This window comes from Rattus rattus, chromosome 1 (genome assembly GCF_011064425.1).
Source record: "Rattus rattus isolate New Zealand chromosome 1, Rrattus_CSIRO_v1, whole genome shotgun sequence".
NCBI lineage: Eukaryota > Metazoa > Chordata > Mammalia > Rodentia > Muridae > Rattus > Rattus rattus.
The window spans coordinates 23742687-23768425 of NC_046154.1; the positions used below are offsets into that span (position 1 = coordinate 23742687).

General features: G+C 49.9%; 1 protein-coding gene across 2 annotated transcripts; it reads right to left on the bottom strand.

Moving 5' to 3' along the window:
* Nucleotides 1-1839: 1839 nt before the first annotated feature.
* Paqr7 (progestin and adipoQ receptor family member 7) lies at nucleotides 1840-13088 on the bottom strand. 2 transcript variants are annotated; one of them, XM_032896423.1, is made up of 2 exons: nucleotides 12531-13088; nucleotides 1840-3474 (listed from the first exon to the last, which is right to left on the bottom strand). In XM_032896423.1, exon 2 carries the CDS (start codon nucleotides 3463-3465, stop codon nucleotides 2428-2430), a length of 1038 nt encoding a protein of 345 aa, XP_032752314.1. In that variant the 5' UTR covers nucleotides 3466-3474; nucleotides 12531-13088; the 3' UTR covers nucleotides 1840-2427. The 2 variants fall into 2 exon arrangements, with proteins under 2 accessions (XP_032752314.1, XP_032752311.1); XM_032896420.1 differs by lacking the exon at nucleotides 12531-13088 and adding an exon at nucleotides 9699-10658.
* Between the last annotated feature and the right edge of the window lie 12651 nt (nucleotides 13089-25739).

Consider the following 25739-nt stretch of genomic DNA (forward strand, 5'->3'; position numbering starts at 1 on the left):
GTAAGACTCCACCAACTTTGGTTGGGCAGGACAGCACTTTTGATGTATTCATATAATTTATATGACTATAATATGTGAATACATAATTATTATCGCTTCTCGGCCTTTTGGCTAAGATCAAGTGTGAATACATAATTATATATAACATAATAAAATAAAAATATATTCTCTGTGTGGGTTGTTATATATTATTATATGTGAATATACATTTATGTAAATATATCGTATATAATTTTTAAAAATTACGTATGGGGTGTGTGTCTGTAGGCATGCGTGCATGAGCGTAGGTGTACATGGAGGACAGGCGTCGGATCCTGAGGATGGAGCTAGAGTTATAGGTTCTTCCGAGTCACCATATAGTAGTTAGAAATCAAACCAGGGTCCTCTGCAAGAGCAACCAGTGCTCTTAACCGCTGAGCCATCTCTCCAGTCTCAGACTGTACTGTTTCACTACGGAGCCTCCCCTCCCACAAAGGGAACAGTGGAGCCAGGCTCTAGACCTCACTCCAAACCCTCTTACCCCTGGTTGGCCTGGTGATTACCAGACACTCAAGGTTGCCACTAAGTGGCATGTAAGACTCACTGAGCCACCACGTGGAAGATCTGTGAAGACATGAAATAAAAAATGGAATGTGCCACAGGCCTTAAATCCCAGCAGAGGCAGGTGGATTTCTATGAGTTACAAGGCAAGCCTGGTCTACAGAGCGAGTTCCAGGACAGCCAAGACTCCACAGAGAAACCCTGTCTCAAACAAACAAAACTGGAATCGAGGATGAGGCTGTAGCCGATTTGTTAGAGTGCTTGTCTAGCTTGCACGGAAGGCTGTTAGTCCAAGCACTCTAACAAAGAGGCAGAGGCAGGCAGATTTCTGTCAGTTCAAAACAGAACTAAAAGACAGTTTGTAATTATCATTTGGAGTTATAGGAGATTGTGAGCCACCAACGCATGTGCTGGAATCAACCTCAGATCTCCTGGAAGGGCAGTACACACTCTTAACCACTGAGCAATCTCCAGCCCCAGGTGTATATTTCTTATAACGTTTGTATGTATGATTTTATATAAATTGTATATATGAATTTCATATGCATTACACAAAGATCCTCGGGAGATGTTATCAATGGAGGGTTATGTCCTATTCATTTACTCATTCATCTGCAGTACTGGCGACTATCAGGCAAAGGCTTGTCCATGAGCTAGATTCCCAGTCCTTTGTTAACTTCCAGACAGGATCTCTCTGTTTCCCACGCCTGCAAACCTGGCTGCTCTTTAGTCCCTCAAAATGCCAAATACAAATATAATTACACACACACACACACACACACACACACACACACACACACACACACACACTGCATTCCCATCATCAGTTCTACCCTCAGGTACAAATGAAACACGAACCCCTCTGGCGCCACATCCACCCCCGCAGTACCCTACAACTTCCTGCAACAACAAAACAACACACCCACCTCCTATGAACAGGACCCCACCTGGAACAGGAGTCAAAACACAGAGGAAGCAATGTCATAGTCATTTTATTGAATCCAGGCATATCAGGGACCCCGGGAACAAACTTGCCTCAAGCCCCTCCCCCGCAACTCCCTGCATCTGCGTCGCCCTTGCCTGAAAACCCTTCTAAGCTCGGTCTTCGAACTCCTCCTCACCCTTCCCAGCCCAAGGCTCCGAGGGTCCCGTCAGTGCTGATGAGTCTGGCCTTTGAGCTTTTCTTGACAATTCCTAATGGTTCTAAAGCCTGGAGCCCCCGGAAACTGTGAGCTAAGGAGACATAGCACAAAATCATAAATGAGTTGCGGGGAGAAGCTGGAAACTGTGTGCAAGAAATACAGGCCAATGCTAGATGTGAGGCTTTGTGGCTGGGCTGTGACCCAGCGATATGGGCAGTGGAGGGGATCTTTTGTCTCTCGGGACTCTCTGGAACCCAACCATCCAGGCTGTGGTGCAGGGGATAGTAAAGTCAAAATGCTACCCATCTTTTGGTCTGTTTCTTTGCCCTCCACCCGCGAGATCACGTAGGTGGTGGCCGCTAAGACTTCCCCTCCCCTCTCGACTCAAATTTGACACTGGCCTGAGTCTTACTTCTCACCCAACGACCTGGAAAACCCAAGCCAGGGTGGTGACCAAAGCCGACCCTCAACCCTCAGCTCTGAGAGGAGGCAAGGGAGGAGCGGTCCGGAGTCCCTCATCTCTTCCCCTCCCAGGGCAGGGAATTGAGCAAGGCTCTGAGGCTCCCAGCCAATCCCCAGGTCCAAGGATTGGCTAGCACCACTTTGGCCACTGAGTTTGTATGCAGGGAGTCATGGCCTGCCAAATATAATCGACGTTACCAGGCCTCGTTCCCATCTGGAGCCAAGTCCAGGCTTTTGCCCCTAGCATCCTCTCTCACCCCAGCCAGCTCCCACCGACTCGCTTTCACTTGGTCTTCTGATGGAGTTTGCGCCGCACCAGCTGACTGAGGAGCAGCGCGGTGAGGATGCTGCTGCCCACGGTGAGCAGGAAGAGACCGAAGAAGTTGTGGGGCCAACGGGCGTGCAGAGGCTTATAGATGGCCCCCCGGGCCTGATAGTCCAGCGTCACAGCTTCTAGCTGGGCTAACGTACACAGCACCAAAAAGACATGGAAAACTTGGTGTCCCTGCCCAAAGATGTGGCAGCTGCCGGGGAACCAACTTTCAGGCATAACCGTGGAGAAAAACGCAGCAGCTAGAAGAAAGAAAACCACCTGGCACTTGTGATAGAGAAGGGCAGGATCCTCCTCGGCCGGGAGGGGAGACACTATGATGCGGTGCACCACGGGGCTGATGTCCAGTGCATAGGCCAGCGCCGAGGGCACCTCCTGGAAAGAGCGCCCCAGCAGGCCTGGCTTCTGGCTGTACTTGTTGTAGCAGGAGCCGGCGCAGGAGAGCCAGGCCAGGAAGGCAGCGGTGGGCAGGAAAATACCCTGCACCTTGTCATGCCAGGACGGCTCTATGGCATAGTAAAAGTGTGCCAGGGCACTACCAAACTGGTACACGGCCACACCCACATAGTCCAAGAAGAAGAAGCTGTAATGCCAGAACTCCGATTTAGCCTGCAGGAGGTGAGCCAGGGCACTGAAGGAGAGATAGGTGAAGGAGGCCAGGACAATGATGAAGAGGGGCAGAGCGTGAGGGTCTTCCCGGAAGTCCACGCTCCCCGCCAAGACGATCAGCCGCAGCAGCAGGGCCAGGGCCGCCAGGAGGTGGGTCCACACGTTCACAGCTTCGTTGTGCTGCTGGAACAGTGTGCGGAAGTAGAAACACCAGTTCTGGTGCAGCGGCCGGTAGCCAGCATAGATGTACGGCTTCCAGAAGAGCGGTGGCACCTCGGCCCGGTCCACTGTAAACACCGGTTCTGCTTGCAGAGGCTTCTGGCCCACGTGCCACAGGCTAGACAGCAGGTGGCTGAACTTCTGGGCTACTGCCATCGCCATGCCTGGGACCTGGAAGAGAAGTCAGGAAAACTGGAAGAGAGGGGCTGGGCAAAGTCTAGAGTCCTTGTGTCTCTACCTGAGGCTCTAATGCCCCAGACTGTCTCCTCTCCCATCCCCTGTCATTAGGCTGAGTTTGAGGATCAAGGAGTTACCCTTAAAAAAAAAAAAAAAAGAATAAATTAAAAACAAGGGGTTGGGGATTTAGCTCAGTGGTAGAGCGCTTGCCTAGGAAGCGCAAGGCCCTGGGTTCGATCCCCAGCTCCAAAAAAAAGAACCAAAAAAAAAATAAATAAATAAAAAAAAATAAAAACAAAAAAAGCCGACCTCTCTTCCCTGCATTCTCCAAACTGGGACCTGATTCAGCAGATGCTCACCTCAAAGGGCCTCGTTCACTCATTCATAAAGCGTCCTGCCTCTCAGTCACTTTCTAGCAGAGTCACCACACAGCAGCCCTAACTATTTTTCTCTGCTTAAGTAGAGCCATGCTGAACTCAGAATGTGGAGACAGGCTTTCTGAGCCCGGGAGCTTGTGCCACCATCCGTGTTCTCTCTGAGTGACAACACCCTTATTAACAGACCCATGACCTCTACCTACAACCCATCCAGAGCTACCAGGAATGCCCACTGCCCCTCCCTTTGCATAATCTACCCCCTGCTCCCCCCGACCCCACCCACTTCCTCCTCCGGCCTTACTACCCAGCCCAAGTGCGACTGTTCCTTATCTCGGCTATACCAGACACTCGCAGCCATTGCATCAGGTCCCGACTTTGCACAACGCTGTTGCCTCTACTGTGACATCCTGCCCACCTTGCCAGCTCAGCAGACGCCTATTAATTCTTCAAAACCTATTTCTTCTTTGACCCCCGACCTCTCTACTTCAGTGCCTACCATCAAACCGTTATACCTCACACGGGCGTTAAGTGTGTCGCTGTGAGCTCAGAGGCTGGGCAGTTCGTCTCCATACTTTGTGGACTAAAAAGGGAAGGAAGTTGGTCTGGGGTGTGATGTAGGCTAGGTGGGAATCAGGACAGGTGCAGTCCCAAGCTCTGAGTTCCAGGACGAGGGATTAAACCTGGTTTATCTAGAATTAGGATTCAAGGGAAACCTGCAACATCCTCCCGACCTGTGCCCCTGGGGTTTGAACTCACAGAGACCCTGACTGCATACCCAACGCCTGCACGAATCTAAGCCAGATTAGGGTGGAATACGGGGGGGGGGGGTGAACAGAACCCCACATGCCTAACCCAGAAGCTATCTCCAACTGATACCGCTTGTAAAGGAAAAGTTAGTTTTCTTCAGTGAACTCTCACTGGGTACACAAACCATACTTAGGGGCAGGCCCCAGGCCCAGCAGTGGATGGCCTACGTAAAACGGCCCTTTTTTTCTTTCCTTTTCTTTTAAAGAGCAGAGGTCTTTGTTTTAGCCTTGTCTTGTTTTTGTTTTTGTCTCACAATGCTCTGTCTGAGCTTCCCCTTACCCCCTACTTTTTTTTTTTTTTTTTTTTTTTTTTTTTTGCTTATATATTATGGTCTCTGGTCTCTGGTTTTTTTGGGGTTTTTTTTTTTTTTGAGTTTTTTTCTGTGCGTGAATGCGTGTGTCTCAGCATCTGTGTTTCTTCTAGTTTTTCTTTGGTTTGTTGCTGTTGTTGTTTGTTTGTTTGTTTGCATGATTTGTTCTAATCTAGCTTTTATTATTATTATTATTATTATTATTATTATTATTATTATAGATGACTGTTTATATTCTAGTGAGAAAGGATGTTGTCTGGGGTGAGTGGGAAGTGGGGAGGATCAGGGAGGAGTTGTGGGAGGGGAAACCATAATTAGAATACATTGTATTAAAAAATTACATTTCCAATTAAAAAAAAAATTTCCAAAAGGAGCGAGAGAAAGGCACTCCATACCAGCCTTCCTTTCTTTCTGCTTCCTGACCGGGTACAATGTGACCACCTGAAGTGCACACCGCGGTGTCCTCCCAACCGCGATGGACTGTGCACCCTCGAACCGTGAGCCCAAATCAAACCCTTCCTCACTTGACTGGTCTTTGTCAAGTACTTTATGACAAAGAAGAAAGAAAAAAAAAGTTGAAGACAGGGTGACACATGCCATGTGTCATTCCTTTAATAAACACGGCACATTTGCCTGCTGCCTGCTCCTTAATCCAGGTTTATCAATCTGTGCTGGCTAGTTTTCTATCAACTTGAAAACAGGAGCCTCGATTGAGAAAACGCCCCTGTGAAATTGGAATGGAGGCAAGCCTAGAGAGCATTTTCTTAATTAGTAATTAATGAGGGAAGGCCCATTGTGGGTGGGGGCGTCCGTGGGCTGGGTTCTATAAGAAAGCAGGCCGAGCAAGCCAGCAAGCAGCATCCTTCCATGCCCTCTGCCTCCAGGTCCCTGCCCTGTGTGAGTTCCTGTCCTGACCTCCTGTGAAAATGAACTGTTATATGTACTGTGGAAGCATAAACCAAATAAATCCTTTCCTCCCCAAGCTGCTTGGGCCCGGAGCTCACCACTGCCATGGTAACCCTCAGACACCACCTTCATCTCTTATATCTGCCAGACAACTCCCTGATCAAGCTTTCTAGACTCTGTCCATGGAGCACCAGATGCCAGCCAAAGACACCGTTGCCCCAGCCAAGACTGTGTGAGCCTCACTGCCTATACCCCCAGGTCACCCAGGAGATGCATTCACAATTCAAGAGGGTGATGTGTGCAGGTGGCATCAGGACCTGCCCCAAACCTGCCCTCCCTCCCTAAACACCCACTCTCTAGGCTTCCAGACTTGGATCAGTCACACACCTCTGTACATGGGGGCTCCTTAGCCTTAGGGAGCACGAGTGGGGCTCTTCTGATTCCTTCACCTCAGAGAGCCTGGCTCAACACAGACTCAGGAATCCTTCAGATGACCTATTAACAAGGACTATTAACAATCTCCACCCAGGGCTTCTCCCTCTTCTCAAGAGAATGGACTTTAGCCATAACAACGTGGCCTCCATTGGTCTTTTGTCTGCAGGGGCAGAATAGGCCTCAGAACACATCTTGTGTGGCTTACAAGGACACTAGACCTGAGAGTTCCCTCCTAGACCTAACCAACACAGCAAGGCTCCCTCTGCCCTGGGCACAGTGAAGCTGGATGGATCCTATGGACACCTAGTTACCCCCTTGACCGCCTGGGTTCCCTGTGATCTGTTAAGTCCACTCCTAGCCTCTGTCTCTCACTCCTGGACCCTCCCAATGTCACCACAGGCTCTGGGGAGTCCAATAGCAAAATCTACTCAGCTTTGTTGAGCCCTACATATGTCAAGTTTACGTGGCTTAGGCCTCCTTCCCCAGTCATGACCGCATGGTAAAGCCAGGTGAAACCAAACAGCTCTCTCTATCTGTTCATTCTTCGCTATCATTTTGTAATCAGTTCCCTGGGAGGTAAGCACTAGTCCCCAATTAGTTGTTACATAAGGTGCACCCCAGAGAGATAAAGAGGTTCTTACTTAAGGCCAGAGGAAGTGGGAGAGAGCATGCCCAGGCAACCAGTGCTCTGCCTGAAAGCCTGGACACTCTTGTTTTTCAAGATAGGGTTTCTCTGCCTAGCTCTGTAGACCAGGCTGGCCATAAACTCAGAGACCCACCTGAGAAACCAGAGTCAGAGGTCAAGCCTGGGCCAACGGAAAGAGCTGACTGTGGAGAGAGGCCCTAGGGCATCCAGAATGGTCTGCCAATCAAGCAGCCAGGCCCGGCCTAGTCTGGAAAGCCAGCTCAGCATAATGCCACTACCTCCCACTAGGCCTCTCAACCTACACTGGGAACCTGGGGGTATCTCCCTGGATCCTGGAACCCAATGATCTGCTGTGGGATGGTACAAAGTCACCGAATGCTCAGTGCTAGTGGCACTTGCACAGACAAGGGACCCTAGGGCTGGGGCTTCCAAGGATCTGGAGGTGTCTTGTGTGATGTCATAGGAAGGTGAGACTAAAGATGCCTTCCTCCTCCCTTTCTTACTGACTCCCACACTAGTAAAATCCAGGCTCCATATGCGCCCTCCCAGTTAGGCCTCAGTCACAGACAACACCTCCATGACAGGAGTATGGTGCTATCTGGAGAGCTGTGGCGTACCCAAGTTCACACAACAAAAGAAGAGCGGAGCCAACTGGTCCCAAACGTCTAGGGTCCAGGAGGACAGCAGGTGCTCTTGGCTGATTCAGAAGGAATCAGAAGAGGAGTTAAGAATAAAAGGGTAAGGGGCTGGAGAGATGGCTCAGCGGTTAAGAGCATGACTGCTCTTCCAGAGGTCCTGAGTTCAAATCCCAGCAACCACATGGTGGCTCATAAACCATCTGTAATGGGATCCGATGCCCTCTTCTGGTGTGTCTGAAGACAGTGACAGTGTACTCACATGAATAGAGTAAATAAATAAATCTTTAAGAAAAAAAAAGGGACTCTTTGGTTCTTGGCTCCCTTGTGGGAAAGATAAAAGTGCACACCTTAGAAATTGCTGCTGAGATTTAAATGGCTGGAACTAAGTTTGAGCCCCATTTAGAGGCTCAGTAAATCACTGCTGCCATTTTTATGACTACTAAAGTGATCAGAGAAATCACAGCCTGTGGCTAGCTTGAGGGGAATTCTTTAAAAAGCTGTCCTTAAACGGGGAGGAGGAGGGTGGGATAGGGGGTTTATGGATGGGAAACCGGGAAAAGGGATAACATTTGAGATGTAAATTAAAAAAATCCAATTTAAAAAAATAAAAGAAAAAGAAAACAAAAACAAACGGAAAAAAAAAAATCTGTCCTTAAGCTGGGAGAGTGGCCTTGGCCGGCACAGGCCCAAGGTCCCACCCAGCATCATAACAAATACAAAAGCCCTTCAATCTGGGCCAGTGGATCTGGGGGGAGGGTTAGAAAAACAACTGTATCTTAGCCTAGAGTGCTGCCCCCCCCCTGTAATCTCAGCACTTGGGAGGTGGAGGCAGGAGGATCAGCAATTGAGGGTCATCCTTAGCTATATAGCAAGTACAAGGCCAGCCTGGGCTGCATTAGACCCTGTCTTGGGGAGGGAAGTGGTCAACTGTCCCCTGACACACCTGATTTGTGGGGACACATTTAAGGACCAGGGAAGTTTGGCTAGAGTTGGTACTCCTGAGGACACTGACCTATGTAATCATTAAGTTGTTCTCAGCGAGGAGCAGCCAGGACAATACTTCCGGATTGCAGGAGGAATCTGAATTCTGAAAATTGGCACTTGTCCACAGACCCAGAAAAGGTGGCTGGGAAGTGACTTCCCCAGGGAAGGAGTCTTAACCCCAGCTGCCCTACCATGGATCTATAGGGCACTAGAGGGCAAACTGTAAGCAGGCAGCCCAAAAGATAAACCGCCTTGGGCTGGAGAGGTGCTTTGGTAGCTAAGTGTATGCTGCTCGCAAAAGACCTGAGTACCCACAGGCTATAACTGCCTGTAATTCCACCTCCAGGGGGGCTCTGATGCCATTTTCTAAACTCTATTGGCATCTGCACAAACCCTACATGCAGAAACACACATAAAATAAAATACATCTTTAAAAACACATAGGTTGCCAAGAGAAGCCAGAATTCTGGTCACCCACCCACCTTCTCCAGTTCACCTTCTCAAGCCTCTCTTTACCCAAACTCTAGGTCACCCTCTTCACCTTTTCTTCCAAGGTTCATCGACTCTAATTCCTCCCGGAATGAGTTCACATACCTCTTAGTGGTATTTGGAGAGGGCGAGCCTGGCCCCTCCATGCTCAGTTTTCAACCAATGCTTACTAACTTCCAGCCACCAGGCTACCCCACAGAACAGAGAACACAGATATTCACCCACAGATATTCTGATATTTCACCCACACGGATGCCTGTGGAAGGAAGCAAGCCAAAGGGCTGCTGTGAAAAAGACAGGGCCACTGTCTGAAGGGTGAGCACCTACAACTCAACCATGAAGAAGACCGAAAGTCTGGGTTTTGTGTGGGGCTGGAACCTGAAGTCTGGGACTTCCTCGCTTGGTAACTTCCTGAGACTTCCTTTACCTCCCTGAGCTGGTTTCCTGGGAGGCTAAAAAGAGCTACCACTGGGCTCTTCAAAAACTGTCATCGCTCGGTGCTCACTACTGGCCCTGAGGTTCTACTGCTTTTGTTGGGATCTCCTCGCTCAACCACATAAGCGCTGGAAAAGGCCCTTGCACTTTGGCTCCTTTTTTGAAGGGAGGAAAAAAATGAATCCACCTACTTCGAAGGGTGCTGAGGCCCTGTGACATTCCATCCATATTTTAGGCCTGCAAAATATTTAGCAAATTAGCCTGGTTGTTCCTCAGCTCTCAGACGCTGCTTCAGGCCTCACAAACAACCAGGGTCAGAAGGCTTGGTTTTCCCCGCACTTCTTCCCGTCCTTGGCGTGTAAAACATTCGTTGTTGCTTTGTGTTCAGACTGTTCGGCATGCTCTCCTAAAGATTATATTATCTCTCCATGGAGAACAAGGTTTGGCCTCATTAGATAGAGAACAAAACCAGGATTCAGAAATCACACAATGTACAAACGTCTCTTTTCCCTTCCTTCTTTTTTTTCCCCCTCTCCTTTATTTATTCTTCTTTCTTTGCTTTCTTCCTTCTGCCTTTCTTTTTCTGTGGGTGTGCACATGTGTATACATGCCCTTGTGTATGCATGCCCTTATGCATGCCCATTGTATGCACGACGCCCACATGTGAGTCTCTGTGAAGACAGAGGTCTGTCAGGACCTCTACCACATTCCACCTTATTTTGAGGCGGGGTCTCTCGTCCAACTTGGAGGTCACCAATTGGGCTAGACTGACTGGCCGAGGAGTCTCCTAAGGCCTACCTCAGCCCTGCTGTGACAGGCTTTTCATGTGCGTGCTGGAGGGTCATACTCAGTTCTCATACCAACCCAGCAAACGTTTTACTGGCTCGGCCCTCTCTGTCCTTTTCACACAGGATCTCACCATGTTGCTCAGACTGGCCTTCAAATCCTGATTCCCCTGCCTCTGCCTCCTGACTGCTGGGATTACAGGTGCGTTCCGTCATGCACACATAATTTTTCATGTTTCCATGATCCCGTTAAAAATTAAATAATCCTTGGCCAGAGAGTGGTGTCGCCTGCCTTTAATCCCAGCATTCGGGAAGCAGAGGCAGGCAGATCTCTGAGTTCCTGAGTTTGAGGCTAGTCTGCTCTGACAGCCAAGAGCTACACAGAGAAACCCTGCTTTCAGAAACAAAAAAAGAAAGGAAAGGAAGGGAAGAAGGAAGGAAGAAATAAAGAAAGAAAGGAAGGGAGAAGGAAGAAAGAAAGAGAGAAAAGGAAAGGAAGAAAAGAAGGAAGGAATGGAAAAGGAAAGAAGGAAAGAAAGGAAGAAAGAGAGAAAGAAAGAAAGAAAGAAAGAAAGAAAGAAAGAAAGAAAGAACGAACGAACCCTAGCAATTAGGAGGCAAGGTAGAAGTGCTATTCGAAGCCTGCCTGGCCTACATACTAAGATCCTGCTTCAAAAATAAGTTAATAGCCACTTGGGGACAGAAGGGAAAATAACTTGAACCCAGGAGTTCAAGGCCCATGTGGGAAAAACACCAAGACTCCCATCTACAGAAGATAAAGAATAGCAATAAGAAGTCTAGTCAGAGTTACTATTGTGACTGTGGGAGGCAAATCCTCCAGAGGGGGCCTGAGGAAAGGCAAGCCATGGAGGACACCAAATGGTTGTGGTTTGGGACTACATCAGTCAGCTCCAGTAGCTACTTTCCCACATGTTTCTGCACAGCTTCAAGCAGCAGGTACATCGGGTGATCCAGGCCCAGAGGAAAGATAATACCAACATTTGTTTAAGCCTTACTCCAGAAACAGGGCTCCAGGCAACTTCTGGGTACCCTGTGTGGATGAATGTAGATTGGACAAGCCCTGGCAGGCCTTCGGATCTCTCAGCAACCAGGTCACCTCCCTCTTTGCAAGTCTCCAATTCGTCTCAACCAATTAAAAGAAAAAGCTACCTCCCTGTCTTCCAGGACTGAACAGAAACCACTTGTGTTTGACTCTGCGTGGTGGGTCTCCGTTTGTACTCAGAAACGTGATCAGAATGGAAATTTAAGGAAATTCTTCCCCAAAGCTCAGACACCCCCACGGCTCCAAGGAGAGCACCCGAAAGGGGAGAGCTTCAACATGGTGTCCTGGGTACCCAACAAGAACAATCCAGCTTGAAGAATCCACCAAACCTCTCAGCGCATAGCCTGAGGCTGCCTAAGATGCTGCAGGGGCTGCTGGGAGAAAACCTCTCAGGTTAAGGCTGAGGGTGATGGTGATGGTGTGGCCATGTCTCTTTTCCTTCTTTTCAATCTGGCTTTCTTGACGCTAGGGAAGGGGTCCAATATTCTGGCCTGGTAGCCCTCCCACCTCCCTAAAGCTTTTCTTGGGGTTCCCCAGAAGGATCTACACCACACACACACACACACACACACACACACACACACACACACACACACACACACACACACCTCCACCCCTGCTCCCTCTTGCCCCTAGGAGCTCACCTAGCTCCTAGAACGCAAGCACACAGCCTGTGGGGTTGTTCCGTGGGTGTGATCCTGCACAGGCGTCTCCTATACCTACCTTTTGCAGACTACACTCAAGTATTCTCCCCATTCCACAAGCTCATAGGCTATGCTCTAGCCCTGATCCTCCTTCTCCATGACACACTACCTCGGGTCCTCCCATAATCCTTCTGCTCTCCCCACTCCCCGCTACAGTGACCCCCATTGCTCCTCCCGTCCTCCCGGGGATGACCTCAGACTTTGCTTCTTCCGGTCCCCTCCTTATAGCCGATTCCCTTGGCGACCTCTCCCCACCCCTACCGCGAGGTGTTCCCCTACATAACAGTCCGGCTGTCAGGGTCCTGCTGTCTTCGGCCTCGCCCCATCTTCCACCACCTGCCCACTTCCGCCACTGCGCACCGCAGTATGCAGAGCTAGGAGCACACCCTCCCAACCCGCGTGCCCACCGGAAAACTTCTCTACTCTCAGCCCAGCCCAGCCCAGCCTCAGGATCTCCAAGAGCAGTCTCACCTGTGGTCAGAGCAGAGCTGGGAGCTGTCTGCTGCGTCCTTGCAGCTGGAGTCGCAGATAAAGAGGCAGCGGCCACGCCCCGGACCGGGAGGGCGGCGCTGGGCACCCGGCGCTCAGCGGCCTCCGCCAGGCTGCAGCTTCCCGCTTGGCGTTATGCAAGCTCAGGCTGCAGGAGGGATCACTGCCTGACGCATCCCCGGACCTCCTACGGTCACAGTATAGTCTGAAAATAGGAGGCCCAGAGAAGCTAGGCTCAGGAATGGACCGCAGACTCCTGCGGAGTTTGCCCACTTCCCCAAAAACGCAGGCTTCAGTCTGTGATAGTTTTAAGACAACCGGAGGAGTGTCCTAACAAGTGCTCTGAGACCAGCTCAAGCTCAGCACATACCTGTCATCCTTCTGCTACTGTCATCCAGATGCCACTCTGCCTGAGGAACTGCGTCCCAAGCTGGGCTGTCTGGCTTATCAAAGGCTCATCCCATGATCTCTGACATTTTCCTTGTCCTGGTTTGTCTAGATCTCCATCAAAACAACCACTCCCCGTGGTCACCTCTTCCAGGGGTGGGTGCAGCAAAAAAGGTGAACAGCCCAATGGGTTGTTTTTTTTGTTTTGTTTTGTTTTGTTTTTTTGTTTTTTTTTTTTTGGTTGTTTTTTGTTTTTTAATGGGGCTGAGGACCGAACCCAGGGCCTTGTGCTTCTGAGCTAAATCTCCAACCCCAGCCCAACGGGTTTTAAAGGCAAGCTATGCCTCCAGTAAATGCTGGCTTTCAGTGCCTCATATGCCTGCCCCTTCCCGTGGTGTTCGGGATACCCATACCTAACAAAAATGGAGTACCAAACTGGGTCTTGAGTGACTAGGCCGGTAGGTGGGTGTTAGGGCTCTGCCCTTAATGAACTCTTGAGTCTGGAGCCCTGGCACATTAACAGAATTGGAGCCTGGTGCTACCCCAGCTCACCATGTGACCTTGGACAAACCTTGCTCTTTGGGCCTCAGTATTACAGAGACGACAGCACCTCTGGGCAAGGTGGTTAGGCTTAGGTCAACTGCAAAATTTCACTCTGTACTGTGATGAAGCATGTTATCTTAAGAGAATTGTGTGAAATTGGCCTCTCATTCAACAAATTCAGACAACCCCACATTTCCTTAATCCATGGGGCAAGGCAACAGGCCTGCCATCCCAGGCCTACTACTCTGGAGGCTGAGGCAGGAGGATTGTTTGGCCAGCCTGGGCAACATAAGGTTACTCTGTCTCAACAGGATGAATAAAAGTGAAAGACTGCAGACAGCGGTGGTACACGCCTTTGATCCCAGCACTCAGGAGCCAGAGGCAGAGGCAGAGGATCTCTGAGTTCCCGGCCAGCCTGCTCTATAGAGTGTCCAGGACAGCCAGGGTTATACAAAGAAATCGCAGTCTCAAACAAAACAAAACAAACACTGAGGACTTAGAAGAGGGGTTGGACTGGGCTTCTATTTTTGGAAGGAAGAACTAGCTCCCGTTACTTTGATTCTTTGTTTCCGGTTGGTTTGGGCTTTGTCAACGGAGGTATTTTTTTTGTTCATTTGTATGTTTTTAAAGACAGAGTCTCATGCAGCTTCTGCCTGGAAGTCGCAAATGAAGCAAAGGCTGGCTTTAAGTTCCTGATCCTCCTGGTTCCACCTCCCAAGCGCTGAGGTCACCAGTATACACCACCACATCCTGTCCCCCGCTTAACTTGTTTTAATATCCACAATTTATACTTAATGTTCTTGGCATGTGGCGAACAGTGAGCCAAACGGTTGCTATGGCAACCTCTCTCGATCCAAACAACCCTCTGAAACAGGTACTGTGTCTGCCACTCTATGCTCCGGAGACGTGAGCTCTGAGCAGAGATGGGGCCTTCTTATTGACCTTGTTTAAACCTCGAACATTCCTTTGAGGTGAATGTGATGGCCGCTGTTTTATGGGTAGAACGCAGAGCTGGGAAAGATGCATCCCAACTCAGGCAGCCGTAGATGTGTCGGGCTCAGGCTCTACCAAGTGGCCCAGGAGAAACGTCATTTAGCCATGACCCTCTGAGAGCCCAGTGGTTCAGTGAGGACAGGGCTTCTTCACTGCCTGTCAGCTCCATGCTCTGTCACCATCTTTGTCTGTGACCGAGGAAATAGGTTCCAGAGTGCAACCTTCTCAAGGCTGTCCAGTTGCCTAGCACAGGGCTTGGATGCAAGCCGGCTCTTATCTTGTGGCACAGGGATGGTATTAAGGAGTAACCCCAGCATTTCCTTCACAGTCCTGCTATGTAGCAACTTCTGGCTCAGCCCAGGCAGCAGGAAAGCAGCGCTGAGAACACACCTCCCACAGCTCAGTTCAGGCCCTTGGGTGGAAGCAAGGCCTCTATGGTCCAGAAGCACAGAATCTCCCCTCCCCCGCCCCCCAGAATCCTTTAGGCTCGGGACCCTGGGGCCTTGTGGGTAACTGTATGTTATCCAGCTGTTGTCTCAGATCCTAGGAAGAAGGTTTCCAGTGAGGTTGGAGGCCTAGGTGGCCTCCCTCAAGGCCCCAACAAAAGTCAACAGGCCTCAGAAGCCAGGCTCTGAACTCAGATTTAACACGAAAAGGCTTTAAGGTGCTCATATTGAGAGAAAGAATGGACAGGTGGCGCCTGCGATGTCCCCAACAAGGTCACACATTTGTGAGCTCTGCAATGTACCAACTATGTCACCATAAGCAAGTTGCATACCCTTTCTAGATACACCCCCACGGAGAGAGACAGGGGTGGGGGTGGGGGTGGGGACCCTCCACAGAGTTCTTGTGAGGAGACTAAATCATAAAAGTGCTCACATGGCCTGGCCTGCAGGAGCTACTCAATAAATGCCACATGGTATTTCCCTTTTTTTTCTAGGTGTAAGGTTGACAATTGAACATTGTAGGGTGTAGGACTCAGCTCACTGGAAGTCTTCCGGACGGAGTGCAGGGCCCGCTGTCTGTCTGGGACACCACAAGTGGGGATGTATCTGAGCCCAACAGCCATCAGGGATGAGATGCCTCTTATCGGCGGTTCTCAACCTTCCTGACACCATAACCCTTTAACACAGTTCCTCATGCTGTGGGGACCCCACCATAATTATCTGTGTGTTCCGATGGTCTTAAGGGACTCCTGTGAAAGGGTCGGGTTGCTCCACCCCCCCAACCCCACACACAGGGGTCATGACCTACAGACTGAGAACGTCTGTACTGTCTTCAAATTCATCTGCATTAAACTTAATAGAGCCCCACCTCTGAGATGCAGATCTCTTGCTGCTGCCGGAGAGCCTGGCTCTCTGCAGGGCCTCAGTCACATGGTCTTTATTCTGTAGCCTAGGGCAGATAGCCATGCTGACCTGTCCAAGATGGACCCTGGCCTCTGTGCCCTGGGGCTTCCCAAAGGCATTCTGCATAGCTCTCCGGAGCCTGTCAGCTCCAGCACAGCACACCATGTTGATGATTCGGATGAGTTGGAAGGAGAGAGCCCCACTCTAGAACGAGAGCCGTCTTAGCCCCAACCTTTTACCATGTATTTGTTCAGCACAAATACTGGGGACCTCTCAGGCTTCGGAGGAGATTGTCACTCTTGTCAGACACCACGAGGCCACCAAGAGGGAATGTGCCCACTTTTGCCACCTTCTGTCCCAAGTCAAAGACCAATCGCTACCAACATCAGAGACACCAGGGCGAAAATGATAAACGGGGCATAGTTTGTTCTCACAATATGGGCAACACCGCCTGGGGCAGCCCATGAGAGAGGGTCTTAGGTGTCGCTCTAGAGGAAAGGATTGTTACTTTAAATTAATGTTTTAACAGTGTGTGTGTGTGTGTGAGAGAGAGAGAGACAGACAGACAGAGACAGACAGAGACAGAGACAGACAGACAGACAGACAGACAGAGACAGAGACAGTCATGGAGGGAGAGGGAGAGACCTGTGGAAGTCAGAGCACAACACGCAAGAGTCCATTCCCCTTCCTACCACATGAGTCTCAGACACTGAACTTAGATCCATCAGTCGAGGCGGCAGGTGCCTTTGTCCCCTGAGCCATCTCGCCTGCCCTTCCCCTCTTTCCTCTTCCCTTCCCCTCCAACTTTTACCCAGAATAAGAAAAGAAAAAGGAGTCCTGGAAGGGTGAGGTTAGACTCCATTGCTCAAGGCCTCCTGGCCTCACATGTGACAAAGCCAGGACTGAACCTCTGGGGTCTAGCTGAAAACTGTCCTTGCAGCCACACCGGAGGCAGGGTGACTTTCCTAGTCGCTGGACCTCCTAGGACCAGTACCCCAGGAGCCTCAGGAGCAAAAAGGACTTCCGGCAGAAGAAAGAGCAGGTCCACAGGCTAAGGACAGTTAGTGAATGAATGTTGGAGCTGTGGGCTGGGAGCAAGGTGGGTTTTTTTTTTTTCCCTCAGGAGCTGGGGACCGACCCCAGGGCCTTGGCATGCTAGGCAAGCGCTCTACCGCTGAGCTAAATCCCCAACCCCGCAAGGTGAGGTTTTTAAAGGACCAGAAGGAGAAATGACAGGAGGGAGAAAAGTAGGATGGGCAGGGGCTTCAAACGAGCCAAACATCCCCTACGATGACACAGCTTGGCGTCTCGCTTGAGGATTCCAAGGGATAAAATGACTGGTACAAGCTTCCTCCCTCCCTGCAAAGGCCTCAGTGTAGAGGGTGCCGCATCTCTATGGAGTCACATCTCTGTGGAGACAGGTCAGGTGTGTATGCTTCCTGAGCCACTGGATGACGGAGCCAGCTGTGGTTACCATGAGCCTGGTGTGAATATCTTGGGATGGTTGGGGAAGAGGGTGTTCCCAGGCAACCCACTGGTAGGACTGTCCTTGCCAGGGATCTTCAGATGGCAATTCCCACAGTGATAGCCTTCAGGGTGGCCAGCACCAGAGTGCCAGGTCTAACTCCTACGTCAGCCTCTGCAATAGAGGACTTCACCAGGCCTACTGACTCAGCCACCTCCACTTTCCTGCCTTGGGGTCTATTGGCTAACACAGGCCGTTTACACCCTGGGAGCTTTCGTACAGGTCCTGGCCCTGTCCAAATGGATTTATGTGCTGAGAGCAAGGTGGGGCTTCTGGAGATGACAGGACTCTGGAGAGAGCAGGACAGAGCGGGACAGGGCTTCAACAAGCCAGGTGTCCCCTGTGACGTGGCTTGGCATGTCTGTCTGACCTTCACTCAGATCTCTATTTAGGTGTTACCTAATCAGAGAGGGTCCCCTGTCTACCTCAGCTTCCCTTGGAACCTTCCACTCACAGGACTGAAGGACCGAATCTCTCCACAAGGAATGTCAGCTCCCAGAGGTCCTGGGTGGTGCCTGGTCACTGTCCTATTTCAGAACACTTTTGACACCCAGCAAGTACTCTGTAGAGATTAACGCAAAGGTGGAAGGGAGGGAGAGGAGAAGAAGGGGTGGGGTGGGGGAGAAATCTTCAGGCCTGGAGTGGATTTAAGCTTCGGAAAGCAACTTCTTGACTAAAACTCAAATTGCCCAAAGGAGACTATTTTGTGTTTTAGAGTCACTAGGCGTGGGGCTGGAGAGACGGATCAGCAGTTAAGAGCAGTGGCTGCTGTTTTCGAGGACCTGGGTTCAATTCCCAGCACCCACATAGCTCAGGCAACTGTCTGTTAACTCCAGTCCGAGGGGATCTGACCCCCTCTTCTGACCTCTGAGAGTACTGCATGCAAGTGATTCACAGACACAAACACTCGTACCCGTAAAACAGCTTTTAGTTCCAGGCTAGCCAAGGTTACGGAGTGAGGCCTTGTCTGAGCGATAAAATTAATATATCCTTAAAAATAAAGTGGCTGGGAGCATTTTTCTTTAAAATCTGAGTGTCACGGGGGGCTGAAGGCACAGGAAGCCATTTTCTCTGGAACTAGGTGCCCCGTGTTGCTGGGAGTGCTGGTCCTTCGTGCACATTCATTCCCAGCCCCTTTATCTACACAAACGGTTAAATTCCCTTTAGTGTTCGGAGCTCTCGGCCCCTCTCATTCCCGAGTGTACACAGTCACACACATCCCCCATCCCCGCCCTGTCTAAGTGGCCCCTATGTGCCTGGAGTTTAACTTGCCTGCCTTGGTTCTTGCCACACGCACCTCACTGTTTCCCTTGGTTACACAGTGTGCCGAGCTGACTGACCTTTCACCTACATCGTTCCGCTGAAGCCAGAGTATCTGTGAGGCAAAGTCCTAGAAGCAGAAGTGTCGGGTCAAAGGGAAATGATTTGAGTAGCGCAGCAGAGAGCAGAGAACCTGGCCTCAGGTTCCTGCGGGGGACCAAGGCCCCTGTGTTAGCATGGAATCTTCTCCCCACTTTAGCTCACAGGGCTCTTACGAGTGGGGCTGAATCTGCATCAAAATACACCAAAGAGGGGTCAGGGAAGATGGCTCCGCAGTTAAGGGCTTGGTGCCCCTAAGGATAGAAGAAGGCGGGGTTGGGGATTTAGCTCGGGGCCCTGGGTTCGGTCCCCAGCTCCAGAAAAAAAAAAAAAAAAAAAAAAAAAAAAAAAAAAAAAAAAAGAAGGCATTGGGTCCCTGGGAACCAGAGTTACAGATAGATGTGAGCCACCGTGTGGGTGCAGAGACTGAAACCACACTTTTAGTGTACTCCTAAGCCAGTGCTCCTAACCATTGAGCCATCGCCCCAGATGCCTTTTCTTTCTTTTGAAATAGGGTTTATCTTGGAACTCACTTTGTAGATCAAGTTGGCTCTGAACTCACAAAGGTATGTCTGCCTTGGCCTCCTGAGTGTGGGAAATAAAACTGTGCGTCACCATGTCCAGCTAAAGATTTGTCTCTTATTTTTCACTGTGTGTGTGCATGTGTGTGTGTGTGTGTGTGTGTGTGTGTGTGCGTGTGTGCATGTGTGTGTGTATGTACATGCAGGTACCTAGAAGATCAGAAGAAGGCTAATCTCCTGGAGCTGGAAATACAAGGACTTGTGCACCCCCAAACCCCTGAAATGGGGATTAAGAACTGAAATCAGGTCCTCTGGAAGAGCAGCAAGTGCTCTTAGCCCCTCATCTGTTCACCCCCCTAAAAGACAAGGTGGGTTTTTTTTTTCTTTTTTTTTTTTGGTTCTTTTTTTCTGGTTCTTTTTTTTGGAGCTGGGGACCGAACCCAGGGCCTTGCGTTTGCTTGGCAAGCGCTCTACCACTGAGCTAAATCTCCAACCCGACAAGGTGGGTTTTAAAGCAGCAGCTCCCTAACTCTCCCTAACTGCAGTGTCTGTGTGCTGTGAGACCAAACATATCCTCTCTCAATGTCTCTCCTCTGGGTCCAGGGAAGGTTGAAGGGGAGAGAAAACACATAAACGCATCAACATGAAAACAGGGGAATCACCACAAGAATGCTTATTAGTATCTACTTATAGAGGAGGAAAAGAATGGGCAAAGTAGACAGCATTAGGGGAATCACAAAGGGGCACAGGCCCAGGGTGGAGTGGTGCATGCTTTAGTCCCCGTAATCCCGGTACTCAGGAGGCAAAGGCAGGCCGATCACTGTGAGCTCAAGGCCAGCCTGTTTACAGAGCGAGTTCCAGGAGAGTCAAGGCTATACAGAGAAACCCTGTCTCAAAAATAAAATAAAATAAAATAAAATAAGTAAGGACAGAAGTGAACTTCCATAATAATTCTTGAAATTTGAATGAACCCAAGAGTTACATGTTCGTTCACGAGGGAAGTCCATCAGGTTGTGAGAAAGATCTGGGATTTATTTATTTATTTACTTATTATATATGAGTACACTGTAGCTGTCTTCAGACACACCAGAAGAGGGCATCAGATCTCATTACAGAGGGTTGTGAGCCACCATGTGGTTGCTGGGAATTGAACTCAGGACCTCTGGAAGAGCAGTCAGGGCTCTTAACTGCTGAGCCGTCTCCCCAGCACCTGTTTTCTTCTTTCTAAAGTTTCCCTTGGTTTGCTCTGGAATAGCCGGGCAGAAGGGGGTTGCATTACATCTCCCCACCCCTTCCTCCTCCCTGCTTTATCAGAACAGGGTCTCACTCTGTAGGAGTGCTGGTGGCTTAATACTGTGTTTGTTGATCAGGATGGCCATGAACTTACCCTGATCCTCCTGACTCTGCCTCCTGAATACTAGGTTTACGGTTGTGAACCACCCGTCACACCACCAATGCCTGGCTTCTGCCGTGCTGTGGATGACCCTGGAGCGTGCATGTTACCTAAGGTCTCCCTTCCTTCACTTCTGGTTGGAGAGGTGGCTCAGTGGTTAAGCATTGACTGCTCTTCCAAAGGTCCTGAGTTCTCAGAAACTAAATGTAAGGGCCCAGGCCCCAGGGGAGCTGGGGACTTCCCTATAGCTGAACAGCTTCTGTTGTAAACAGTCATCGGAGTCCAGAAATCTCAGGGACAACTTCTCCATCTTGCTGGCAGGGTCAAATAAGTTCATGTTCCCAGACCCAGAAATAAACTCCTATCTCATTTCTCCATGTATTTATTTAATTGTCTGTTAACGGTAAAAGAATATAGAAATTGCTAATGGACTGCATGCAGCTGACCCACTCCTTTTTCCCCTGTATCACTCTGAGCTCCGGACCTAATGTCTAGGAGAATAAATTAAGGACCTTAAAGCCAGGCGCCCTGGGCACTGCCCAGCCTCCAGTGGGCACTCCCTTGTTAACCCATAATGTCAAATACAATTGGAAAACACTGCAGCTCCCCCCAAATCCCCTCACTTTGTGTTCCCATCCCTTAAAATGTTGTACAATCTCCCTTTGGGAACCAAGTTCAGAACCTGAACTGCCTGCTTCCCAGACTGCTCAGAAAATGAAGTTTCCATTTTAAAGCTTCCGTATCTGAAGTGGGTTTTCTCAGCTTCCGCCCCAAACCAAACACTGTAATCTACTTCTTGTGTATTTATAAGCAGGGTCTCAATTGCCCAGGTTGGCCTGGAATGTTCTACATCAGTGGTTCTCAACTTTCCTAATGCTGCAACCCTTTAATACGGTTCCTCACATTTTGGTGACTCCAACCGTAAAATTATTTCTTTGATACTTCATGACTGTAATGAATTGTAATGTAAATATTTGATATGCAGGTTATCTGCTGTGCAACTTCCAAAAGGGCTGTGACCCACAGGTTGAAAACTACTGCTCAATTAACCAGACTGGGTCCTTCTGAGGCCAACCCTCTAAGTACTGGGATTACCAGTGTAAGCCGTTGGCCCATCCTCGTGTGGTCAATTTCATCATTTATGCCCTTTGCTTCTGAAGGCAGCTGTCCAGGAGGAAAAGGTGGGATGTAGAAAACGGCTTTCACTGTCCTGTGACTGACCTCGCTGCCTCTGGATTGACCGGTTCCAAAGGTCCATCTCGTGTGCCTTCCACACTTACATCACTCTGCCACAAGGGGACCTTGCTTCGGGCGTGGCCCTGTCCGAAGGCACAGAGCCTCCACATACAGCTATCTCTCCTCTGAAGGTGCTACTGGCCAGCGTTGGGAAGCTGAAAACTGACAGGAATCAAGACTGAGGGAGGGAACAACTTGTCACACTTCAGGGCACGCTGACACAGCTGGGAGCCCCAGCACCTTCCTTCCACAGATACTGATAGACACCCTCCGCCACTCTTCCAGGGACACTGGCAGTCACAGGATAGACACAGTCTCCATTCTCCCGATGGACGAACTAGAATACCTGGCTTGAAATGCAGGGGGCTACATAATACCATGAGTTTTAAAAGGCAGTGTGGGAAATAGGGAGAGATGCTTGGGACAGGAGTGGCTACTTTTGAAGGCTCTCACCTCTCTCCACCGTGAAAGCCAGAATATCCCACTCTCACCACAGGCTTCTATGAGTCGCCGCGCCCTTCGCACACGTTAGTCAGTATCTCTGATCCTCCTCAGAAACTGCAAGGCAGCGTTTTTGCCCCTGAGCCTCCAGCCCTATTCACAGATGGGTAAACTGAGGCTGAAACACAACTGGTGGAACCGCTTGGTATTAGAGCCCAAGTCTGCCTGTCCTCAAAGCCCTTTTCCTCTTTCACAGCCAGGATCCTCTGGTCCAGGCTGCTCTTCAGTCTCAAGGTCAGTGCCATCATCACTGGTAAATATTTGAGCATAGTGATGGGGATAAAGGTCAGACCAGGTCACTCAGACGGCCTGACAGGCAAAGGGCAGAGGAAGGGTTAGCATTGCTCAGGCAAGGTCTGAACCAAGGCCTGGGTGTGACCGGCAAGCCTGGGAGCCAAACAAACAACAAAACAAAACAAGAAACCTGCCATCTAGCGGCCAAGGATCAGGAACCATGAAGTCAGGCTCCAGCTGTAGAACGGAAATCACCTCAGGGCAAATGCTAGATCTTTCGAGTCTACAGAACACCAGGACAGCCTAGCATAAGGGTGTTGGAAACTGAACCCCCGTCCTCTGAAACAGCATTTAATCTGCAAGTGTTCTCAGTCACACAACCATCTGCGTGTGTGTGTGTGTGTGTGTGCGCACACACGCATACATACACACAGAGTTTTTAAATATAGCAGTTTGAGGAAGGGAGGAGGGAGAGGCAGCTTTTAAGGTCTAAGGAGCAATGGTAATGGTGTAGCCTTAAGGAACCCAAGGTTCTAAGAGGGCTGGGTGCTGGGCTGGCCTATAGTCAGGTGTCAAAACGGAAGGTGGAGGGCGTTCGGCACAGAGAAGGACATCTGGCCCAGGCAGGACTGTGATTTTGTGTTTATTTATCGTTCTTTTTTGTTGTGGCCGTGGATGACCTGCTGTTCCTCTGGGCCTCGGGTGTTTATAAGGAGCCAACCTCTAGCATCTATATTTGTGCCAGCTGGTCAGCACTGCCCTCAACCCTGGTGGGAGAGGCAGCTTCTCCCTGCAGTGGGCACAGGTTAATACAGAGACTCATAAGTGCTCAAAATGTCGGGACTAAGGGGCCACTGAGTACTCAGTCATTCATGGAGCATTTGTATCACCAGCGTTGCCTCCACCGAGGCTCGGGGAACATCTCGGAAGGTGGGGTGGAAGGAACGTAAGAGAAAGCCAGACGCTGAGGCATGCTGGGAGATGGTGTCCTCTGGACCTGGCATGGCTGTAGCCATGGTCACCTGTTCATGATTAATACAACGCGATTGGTCAACATTCCAGCAGGACTCAGGGGACTCGGTGCGTTATTATATAGTCAAAGTGGGGAGGGCAGAGGCAGGCAGGTCGCTTTGAGTTTCAGACATGGAGGGGGAGCGGAAGGACAGACAGACAGAGAGACAGAACACGGAAGAGGAGGACATGATAGAAGGGGTAAGGGGGGGCACTGTGGTGAATACAATCAAAATACATTATTGATAGGCATGGAATTGTCAAAGAATAAATAAAAGGTACCCTGCTCCGTCTCAAAAGAACAGATTGAATTTGGTGGGCTCAGATCCTTCAAGGTCTGCCTTCAGCCCTAAGCTAGGATCCTCAAGTGTAATAAGCCCAATTAGAGGAGCACCAGTCTGCAGAGGTCACCCACTCTCCATGCCTGTCGGGGTGCAGACACAGGCATCGGTGAGCCTCCCCGCAAGACCCAGACAGGCTACACATTCTGCAGCTGGGCAAGGTGGCAATGGAATTTTCCACTCAGCCCCTCTAGCCCAGCAGGGAAACGAAGCTGTCCTTGTAGCTTCCAAGTGGAAATTTCCACACACACACACACACACACCTCTGTGTGTGTGTGTGTGTGTGTGTGTGTGTGTGTGTGTGTGTAAGAGAGAGAGACAGAGAGACAGAGAAAGAGGAGAGAGGTAGAGACAGAGACACAGAGAGAGATGAGAGGAGAGGAGAGAGGTAGAGACAGAGAGAGAGAGGAGAGAGGTAGAGACAGAGAGAGAGGAGAGAGGTAGAGACAGAGAGACAGAGACAGACAGTCACAGAGATACAGACACAGAGAGAAAGAGGAGAGGAGAGAGGTAGAGACAGAGACACAGAAAGAGAAGTGGGAGGGAAGTCGTGAGCTGCAGGAGATTCAGGGCTAAAGACAGACAATGATCATCACAGTGGGGAGCGATGTGGACCCCTACATAGAGCTCCCTGGCTGTATGGAGGATAGCCGGGGTCCAGGTATCTCCCTCCTAGAAATATTGAACACCTCACCGGCTACATATTAGGGCCCATTCCAGTTGCCATGGACATGGTTGCTAACAGGATAGACAGCTCTACCTTCCTGAAGGCTATCACAGGGGAGAGGATTAGTTAATTTCCTCATTGTGGCAACAAAAGTCCCAACAAAAAAGCCATGTATGAAAGGAAGCATCTACTTGGGTTTACAGTTACAGGGACTACAGCACATCATGACAGCAGAGGCAGGGGGCAGGGGGCAGGGGGCAAGGGGCAGGGGGCAGTCAGCCACGAAGAGAAAGCAGCTGGGTATGGTGGGACACACCTATTTTTGTTTTTTTTTTTAAGATTTATTCATTTATTATATATAAGTACATTGTAGCTATCTTCAGATACACCAGATGAGGGCATCGGATCTCTTTACAGATGGTTGTGAGCCACCATGTGGTTGCGGGGAATTGAACTCAGGACCTCTGGGAGAGCAGTCAGTGCTCTTAACCCCTGAGCCATCTCTCCAGCCCTGGGGTAGACCTTTAATCCCAGCACTTGGGAGGCAGAGGCAGATGGATCTCTAAGTTTGAAGCCAGCTTGGTCTATATAGGGTGTTCTAGATCAGCCAGAGGCTACACAGAGTAACCTTGTCTCAAAAGACGTCTGCATGCATGCATGCATACATACATACATACATGTATGTATATATATATACATATATATATATATATGAAGGGAAAAGTTATGAATGTTTGTGCTCAGCTCTCTGTCTCCTTAGACAGTCTGGGGCCACCGGCCCGTAGAACAGACATACAATCCTTCCCCTTTATTTTTACTTTCCTGAGCCCCCCCCCCACGGTCCACATTTAAAGTGGGACTTTGCACCTTTCAAACTAATCCACCTAATCGATAGAATCCCTTGTAGCTCTGTCTAGAGACTTGTGTGTTCAGCGGTTCTAGATCCTAGAATCCTAGCGGCTGAATTTGCTGTGTTGGTCAGCACCGAGAGTCACCCAGGAATTCCAGGCAACAGATTCCCAGTGCCTTTCCTGCCCTGTGCTAACTAGCCGTGGTCCTGACTCAGGTTCCCGTGTCCCGCAGCCAGCTTTGTCTATCAGTGATGTGTGTGGCAATTCCTTTCATTTCAAT